Here is a 9,500-nt window from a genome sequence, read left to right on the forward strand (position 1 = left end):
TGACAGGAAATTTATTTCCTGTCACCGGCAGACGACTTCCCCAACCCCCTTGCAATTCCAATACCCCCACAGCCCCCTTCCATACCAGGACACCCCAACCCCTTCCAGAACATCACCCCCTTCCAGAACAGCACCCCCTTCCCCAACCCGCCTCCCTGTGTACACACACACACACCCACACGCATCCCACATACACTCATTCACCAACACTTACATACATGCATTCCCTCACATGCATCCATACATGCATTCACTCACACGCATCCATACACGCATTCACTCACACACATTCATACACGCATTCACACAAACATTCCAACACGGATTCACTTCAACAATCATGCACACATTCACACACCCATAGACACATGCATAAACACACGCATTCAAACACCCATACACACACGCATACACACTTACATTAACACACGCAAACAACACCCACTCACACTCGCACACACCACACCCCTCCCCTGTCAGACGATGGACTTACCTTGTTCGGTGAGGAGGTCGTTCTGCAGTGAACGGGAACGGGCACTTCCACTGCTATCAGCGCCCTGCCATCAGGACACCGCCAGGCCATATTACCGGTCGTAATTCGGCTGGTGGAGTCCTTTTGGCGGGGCCAGTGGTGGAACTGCCCCTGCGTCCGACTGCCAGCATGACTACTGAAGGATTTCTGCCCAAACTGTGGTGGAAATCCTTCAGTACTCATAATATGGAGGTCGGAAGACCACCAGCACTGGCGTTCTTCTGGCACCCGTGGCTTCGAGGTCTTGTGAAAAGACTGCCAAAGTCATAATGAGGACCTTTGTCTCCTAAATTAAGCTTTGTTGCTTGTTGCCAAGCTACCAAGGGTTGAGCTTGGGTTAATTTAATGAGACCTTACTGAACCTAGCAGGGGTTAGTGGCCTATTGCTAAGTGTAAGTACTTACCTGCCCCTACCAATAATCTACTTTCCAACATAATTAAATTGTGCACCTTAACCTATATTAAAATGTGGTGTATGTATAATGAGCAATTAGATTTTCATCTGGACTGTTAAACGCATTCTGGCCTTAATGCCAGGCGCCTTTTCAAATAGTCCAAAAAAAGCTTTTCAAGAATGCCATTGAATGACTCTCATTAGTTAGTTTGCCAGCAAATAAAATTGCAGTTCAAAAAACTATTTTTCAATGCTTATATCAATTTCAGAGTAATGTGCCAGCCATTGTGAGGAATATGAATAACTTTATCCATCTTATAAATTAAAACAAAATAGGTTGTGGGACCTTAATAATGAATAGAAATTCTTTGGTCTCTCTTGACAAGTGGGGCATTGCACTAATGTGTTTCATGTGCTTTAACATCTATGCATTCTTTTTATTAGGTGACTCAATGACCCAATCAAATTTTACCATGGGAACAGGATTCATCCTTCATGGATTCTCTGATCTTCCTTCACTGTTGCAGTTTGCGCTCATCATTCTGTTCCTAGTTACATACATCTTAACCATGCTTGGAAACAGCATAATATTTGTTATAATAACTGTGGATCACACCCTTCATACGCCCATGTACTATTTCCTCAAGAACCTGTCTGTGGTCGAGATCGCTTTCACAACTGTCACTGTCCCAAAGATGGTAACAGCTTTCCTGACAAAAGACAGGAGCATTTCCTTTGTGGGCTGTGCTGCACAGATGTGTTTTTTTCTGTCCTTTGGTGCCACGGAGTGTCTTCTACTTGCAGTCATGGCCCTTGACCGCTACATGGCCATTTGTGTACCTCTCCACTACATGACCATTATGAGGAAATCCAAGTGTGTTCAGTTGGCTTTGACGACCTGGATTATGGGAACTGTATTTTCGATATGTCAGACGTCATTCATTTTTCAGTTAAACTTCTGTAAGTCTCGTTACATTTATCATTTCTTCTGTGATGTTCCAGCCTTGCTGAGATTACCTTGTGTGGACACTTCTGCAAATGAAATTTTCAATACTGCAGCATCAGTTGTACTCCTATTGTTGCCTCTTTTGCTTATACTTCTCTCTTATATTATTATCTTCACAAAAATTTCAAAGTTGAAATCCGCTCAAGGAAGGCGCAAAGCTATTTCCACCTGTGCTTCTCACATAACCTCGGTTTCATTGTTCTATGGGGCTTGCATACTTTCTTACATGCAGCCAAGTTCAAATTATGGCCGGGGGAAGGAGAGGGTTTTTGCAGCATTTTATGCATTCATTACTCCAATGTTAAACCCTCTGATATATAGCCTAAGAAATGAAGAAGTCAAAACAGCTCTTAGGAAACGTGTATTTAATAAAACATGATAAATGCAAACAATTTCTCAGATTAACTTGAATAGTGCAAAATAACCGATCCAGAATTGACAATCCATTTGTAACTGAAAGGCATTTTGGGTATGTGTTGTCAAAAGAATATGTGTGTTTAATGGAATAAACTTTGCCCCACATGTGGTATTCTCCCAGATATACGCATTTTCATATAGTTTTTTTTGTTGCTTGTCCCCACTCAAACTTGTGCCTTAATCAATCAATTAACATCAGAATAGAACACTTTGTAGACCACTTTGCCATATTCAGCTAGTGCAATAAACGGTATTTATCAGTATTTGCTAATGTAGAGCCTTGTGTATATAAGTGCATTACACTAGTACACTATGTTATCCACCTTGGACATGCTATGGCCTGATTTATATCTTGGTGGTAAGGATACTCTGCCACAATGTTGGTGTATCCTTATTGCAAAGGTAATGGTTCTCCCGCCAAATTGAAATGCAGACCATAGTTTGGACACTGTGGAGACTACTTCATCTCTGCTGTGGCCAAACGTCTCCGATTGCCCAACAAAGTAAGGCCACTGGATAATAGGCTATATGTCTGCCTAGCTAATTTAGATGGGTGGATACAAACCCATTTTTACTGCCCGTCACTGCCAGGCAAACCATGGCAGTAAGGGGCAGTAAACAATCTAAATATGTACCCCTCGCCAACCGGAGATTCAGTTATACCACTTCTTTAAATGTACAGGTTAAAAACATTTTCAGCTAGTCCACAATATGTAATAAACATTTTATATAGGTATGAGTCAAGCATTTCAAGATAGAAGCTGCTCTTCTCCATCCCTTCAACAAGCGATGTTCAGTGCTGCAGCCTCTCTATGGCACATCTAAATGGTATGTTATGTATATGTATGTAAATATAAATGCACTGAAAAAACAGAAGTTATAGTTAGGTGTTGGAACAAGGCATGTGGTATGAGATGACATTAAAAAGTACAAAATGGGGGTGTGGTCAAGATGGTGGCATGGCAAGATGTACCACGTGCTTCTCTACCGCTTGGTGTGTCAGCCTTGCATTTTAGAGTAGTCCAAAGGCCTCTCTCATCTGCTCGGTTGATGTCCTGAGTGCTGCAGTATCTATGGACCAGGCTTCACTGGCCAGTGCATGTGAAGTTACATGAAGCAGACTGCAAACTTGTCAGCCAGAGCAGAACTGCTGCAATGGCAGCTGCGAAGCGGTGATCGGTGCTGCCCATAACCTGCTGGGCCAAGTGCATTGCAGCTTGTAAGGCAGAGGGCAAGATTGTTACTGAGGACCAGGTGGGCTTGGGAGTGGCAGCCTGCATGTCCTGAGCATAGAGGAGGCACGGTACTCAAGTGCACTTAAGACCTGCGGCTGTCTTCTGCGGGGACAGGCTCTCCTTGGGGCCTGGTGACATGCCTCTGCCCAGCGTACCTGGCCTAATGCCTTTCACATTGGATCTCCCCTAAAGAGGCAGGTGCATTTGCTGATCTGGGAGCTCCCCAAGAGAGACAAAGCAATGTATAGGGGACGTGAAGTTGAGTTTGAGTGTCTTTTCACAGCAAGACTGTTCCCTCTGGTGCTCCCTGAGCTTTGGACCTCCCGGCGTTGCTTCTTTTGCTTTCACCTGGGATGGTGCAGCAGACTAAGGCCTGTAATAGTAACTGGGCTGCCCCATGTTGAATGGCTGCTTACTCTGGGCTGAGCTGAGTCCTGAACCCTGCAGTTACCTACCAACTGGATCATCCCCCGCGGACATTAGTGGATGACATGCTGATAAAAAAGCGCCTGACTTAACTTTGCTGCCACTGGCTCACTATCCAAAGTGGGGTGGGTTGGGTGCATGTTGCACTTTGGCATGGGGTGCCGAGACGCCACTGTGAACATACCACAAGGGAACTGCATCACCCTTGAATGAACAGTGACCCTAGTGCCCTTTTTGTGACATCCTCTTCATATGAGCCTTGGACACCCCTACAGTGGATAAGAGATGCCGCCACTGATATATTAACTCCAGCACACGATGCCGGGCTCAAACTCCCACCTTTGGGTCTGTTCAGGATTGCTCCAGGCCTCTGCTGACCCAGGTATGAATACCGATTGGACTGACATCGGAGTGCTTGCATCTCAACATGGCAGCCACCAAAGGTAGGAGAGACCCCTGAGTGCACAATATGCTTATGCACTTCATCTCCCTCACCCCAAAGGAGCATGTGCTGAGCATGCAGGCACCCTACTAGTCTGTTTCAGATGATGGGGAGAACCAGGACTTGTTCCCAGTAACATAAGCTTTTCTTGCTTCCCTGTTTGATTTCCTTAAGGCAAATGTAGAAGAGCTCCATTGGGGCCAATCCCATGACCTAAAAGAGGTGCGCCAGGACCTGAGTTCCCTGGTAGATAGTATGTCTGCGTTAAAAGACAGTAAGCAGGCAAAGGGTGATGAAGTTGAAATGCTGTGTCAGGAGGTTCTCCTCTTACAGGAACACTAGGCTTCCTTCAAGGCCCTAGGACCTAGAAAACAGATCCCAGTGCATTTACATTCATGTGCGTGGGGTTTCGATGGCCACTGAGGGAGAAGTTATTCAGAGTTATGTCCAGGCACTGTTTAACTTCATCCTTGGCTGCATTGAAGAGACCACATAACAGCTTGACAGGGTCCATCGGGCAGGCCTTTCTGTGGGGAGCAATCCCTGACCTTCAGATATGCTGGTTCCTGAGCTTGACTTTCAGGTCAAGATATTGTGGCACTCACCCTCAAATGATGCATAGGCTTTAAACCAGTCACTGAATTCTTACATTCCAAGTAAATAATCATATGGATTTGGGCATCCATTTCAGCTGGCCTTCTGCTGGGAGGGCCAACTCCACCAACTCAAAATGCTTGTTGAGGCTTGTCGCCTACTGAGTCTGTAGGGGGTGTCCATCTCTCCCTCTACTCTGGGATTCTCTCAGGGCTTCCCTCCATGTTGTTCTTCCTCGCAGAGAGTTTCTGAACCCACCCTGGCCCAAAAGGTGCACCAAGGTGTGCTAGATAAGTTGTCCTCTTAACCATCCAATGACTTCATACCTTCGTGCAGCTACTTTTACTCGCCTCATTTATTTTGTTCAGGTAGGGGGGGGGGTACTTTGTCAAAGGAACCATACCACAACGAAGGGGGAGTGCCTTGCTCTCTTGCTTCCAGGATGCTACTCATCACTTGCAAGCCCGGCTCAGGCCCAGTCGGTCGTTCACAATGGTTCATAAACATTTGTTTACTGTTTAATGATCATTTTTTGCTCTGTTTGGGGTTATATGTGTCACTTGCTACTCTTAAGTTTAACAGCTGCAATCCAATGCATATACTTTCAGAGATTCTGCTTCTTGATCCTTCCATGTCGTCATTACTCCCTTTAGCAGCTGACGCTATGGAGGTCAAACACATCTGTCACCCGAGCAAACAAGCTGCAGTTTTATCCCTTCTGGAGTGCCATGGCAGAGACATTTTTGTTCTTCAGGAGACACAATTACTAACGTGGAATGAATATAGTAGGGGGTCCTGCTGGTTCCCCCAACAGTATTGGTGAGGGGGGTCCGTGAAAAAGGGCAGAGTGGCAATTCTGCTTTTGGCTACCTTTTGGGGAGAGGTGGTGACTAAATTTGCTGAGATCCTTGGCTGGCTGTTGGCGTATCGCCTTTAACTAGGGTCTCTTCCAGTGATGATTGCCTCCCTTTATGCGCTTAACGATCATCAGGAACGCTTTTTTATTGAAAGGGACTTGACACACCTATTACATTCACCTGACACAGCCTTACAAGAAAGGGGGAACCTCAACCTTCTTATGCATAATGACCTGGATAGATAAAGCCAAAGTTTTGGTCAAACAGGGACATTTTATTCAGGGATGGGCTCTGGTGGTAAACGATTATGATTTTAGTGATGTTTGTTGACACCTCCATCCTACTGCTCAGGATTACACATTCTATCCACAGCCCACAAAACGTACACCTTCATCAATTACTACCTCACCACCCTCATAGTGCAAGCTCTTGTTGGAGATGTGAGCATTGCTCCCATGTCCTTATCTGATCATGCCCCCTCACTTTGACCCTCCATTTGGGTGATATTGGTGCTCTGCTCTCTCTCTGGCTGGTGCGCAATGGCCTCATGCAAGATGCGTTTAATGTCAGAGCCCGGAATAAAACTATTTATGTCTCCCTCCAGAACAAAGACAATGCGGAAACCCCAATCACGATCCTTTGGGAAATTTTAAAGCCTGTAATCAGAGAGGAGCTGATAGCCAACTCGATGTTGGATTTCTGCTGCTGGCACAAGAAGAAAGGGCAGATAGAACAAACAGTGCTTGACCTGGAACTATATATAAATGCAAGCTCCCAACCACCTCCCACCCTCCACCCCACAGGGTCTGGCCGAAATTAGACAAAGCTCTGCTTCACCTTAAAAGGCTACATCTAGATAGGGCAAAGTATAAACATATATTCTGTATTGGAAGCAACTAAAGCAACCGGATGCTGTCCCGCTGCCTTAGCTGTAAAATACAACACAGTTATAGGCAATGATGGGAAGTAGGAGATACGGGGGGACACGCACGTAGCAGGTGTTTTTCACAACAATTATAAAACTCATCTTTGCGCTTTCGATGATATTCTTTCCTACTTGGAGGCAACCCGGGTAACTCCCCTTACCTTGTCACAAGCAGATAAACCGGAGAAACCTATTAGACTCGACGACGTGATCTCTGCTATCGCCAAACTGAAGCCGCTTAAATCCCCTGGCCCCGCCGGCTTCACTCCTAATTATATAAAACGTTCTGTCACGCGCTAGCAGCACTGCTGGCTAAAATTTGTAACACCTTCGTCATTATTCTTTCCTTTTTATTTAATAATTGTTAGAAATTCATGGTATTTAGAGGATTCTTTGTCGGGCAGTAATGCGTACACGAGATAGCATAGAGTTGTTAGTTGTGGCATGGCAAGTGTAATTGTGGGTGACTCGGGGTGCGGTTTTAAGTATTTGATCCATCATACAACGTTCACTATTGAAATGTGAAATTTATAATCAATTTAAGAATTTAAATCATTTCCGCAATAAACAACCTATCCGGTAATTCAATTTTTTTTTTCTTAATTTTTCACAAGTTATATAGAGTACAAAATCATTAACTGGAAAATACGTGTCTGACAGTAAACTCCAATTAGGGTTTAACAAATTAACAGCATTAACCTCTACACCACCTGAAAATGTACATAATTGCTAACAAAAGGTATACAAACTGCGTAATCTTTGCACAGCGGAGAAAAATTGGTGTCCTTAATAAACTATTTTGAACAAACATAACACCCTTGAATTAGCACGCCAAGATAAAGTTTATTTATTGGGCAAATCATTGCAATTTTCAAGTTGATTATAATTTTCACATTTTAATAGCGAAGTTTGTATAATGGATAGGATTTTTAAAACAACATCCAATAAAGTCACCCACAGTTACACTATGCATGTCAAAACTAACAACTATAGTGCCTCTTGCGTGAGCTTGCATCACTGCAGGATTAATTTAAAAAATAAAACGTTGTTTCCTATCTGGAGAATTCTCCTTTATTTTGAAAAAAAAACTATTATTAACTTTCATAGGTAATCAACAGTAAATCCCCAAAGTAAATTATAAATCACATATTTGGCACATGAAAACATAAACATGAAAAATCCAAAACAATATATTTTTAATTAAAAAAAATGCCTTCCAAAAAAAGGAAATTGTACAATAATTAGGGGTGTAATTAGATAGGCTATTTACCTCATGCATAATAATACTATCAAACAAAGTAGCTCAGCTGATCTTCCAAAGTACTCTACATAGGTCAACCATGAAACCCATTAAAAATATCCTGTTTCAAATGATAATACAGAATGCAGGAAGGGTATTTAAGTAGAGGGCCATACCCTGCACCGTGCTACATAAAAGTAATCAAGAAATTTGCTCAACCGAAAAAAAAAAATCAAGAAGGTAAGCCTGTTAAAAAATGGATTCCTGAAAAAGATAACAACAAGATGTGAATGAATGCAATCCTTAGAATAAACAATAATGCATTCTCCTTAAAAAAAGACATATAAAAATGAAGACTGGCTCCCCTTAAAAAATGTAACCAGTGGGCAACTTAGTGGATTCCTGGTGGATTCTTGTATAGGAATGTAGGGTATGCAAAATATCAACAAAAAATACTAACATTCGTTTGCCCCTTCTAACATGCCTTACTTTAGCCTTACAATATGTTAACCAATAATTAACTATTTTGATAAAACAAAAAAGGACTTTCACAACAACGCAGCTGCATTTATGTGTCCTTCACCGCGCACTTACACGGACTAACAAACAAAAAAAATCAAAAATGCATCAGGAAGAAATGACCAAAGTAATAATGTTAAAGAGTAACACTTTATGCCACAGACAGTAATGGAAAGGGTGGAGCCTAAATGTACAAAATGTAAATAAAAGTTTTCAGTGAAGTGTAAAAAAACCAAAAATATTTTAAATACATGTATTGCTATTTCTTACTACAAACTGCAACCTCGCATCCCCTTGGGTATGCCCCTTAGGCATGAGGGGACAATTTTGTGGTAAGAAAATAGAACTACATGGAGATTTACTCCCCTTGCATAATTCCGCGGGAGCTCACTGAATTTGTATGAAATTCCACAGGATAACACTATATGAAACAACACGAGTTGAACAGACCCCTATATGAAACTCCTAAATGCCTCATCATGTTAGTTAATGTCACTCGAAAAATTATGGTGCGTTTATTGTGCAACACAGTTCCTCTGGGCCCTTGGTGCGTTATTTAGGGTATCTTCCCTGGTATTCACTTCTCTGTGGTATATTTTGCAAACATCCGCGGCTCCCATTGGCTATTTCATGTCTCCACCATTTCATGGATGTCTCAGGATCAGCTGAGAGCGCTAATACACACGCATTTTCCCAGTTAGAGTAAAGACCAGACATGCCCCCAGCAGTTTCAACATTTAAAGGCTCCATTCCACCCTGACATTGACATCCCGGAAGAAAAGGAGCTTTTCGACTACACATAACAACATATTATGTTCTTAATAATGCAGGGATATGTCAATACCCCGACCCTCCCTCCATACAATGTTTGCGAATGCATCCTTGGCCAGAATGAACGGCATGATTGATAGTG

The 9,500-nt window shown here is 42.9% G+C and overlaps 1 protein-coding gene across 1 annotated transcript; it reads left to right on the top strand.

The window, feature by feature from the left end:
* Positions 1 to 1,378: 1,378 nt before the first annotated feature.
* On the top strand, positions 1,379 to 2,311 carry LOC138301549 (olfactory receptor 2F1-like). Its single transcript, XM_069242067.1, has one exon. It carries the CDS (start codon positions 1,379 to 1,381, stop codon positions 2,309 to 2,311), a length of 933 nt encoding a protein of 310 aa, XP_069098168.1.
* Positions 2,312 to 9,500: the final 7,189 nt, after the last annotated feature.

This window comes from Pleurodeles waltl, chromosome 6 (assembly GCF_031143425.1).
Source record: "Pleurodeles waltl isolate 20211129_DDA chromosome 6, aPleWal1.hap1.20221129, whole genome shotgun sequence".
NCBI classification, from domain to species: Eukaryota; Metazoa; Chordata; class Amphibia; order Caudata; family Salamandridae; genus Pleurodeles; species Pleurodeles waltl.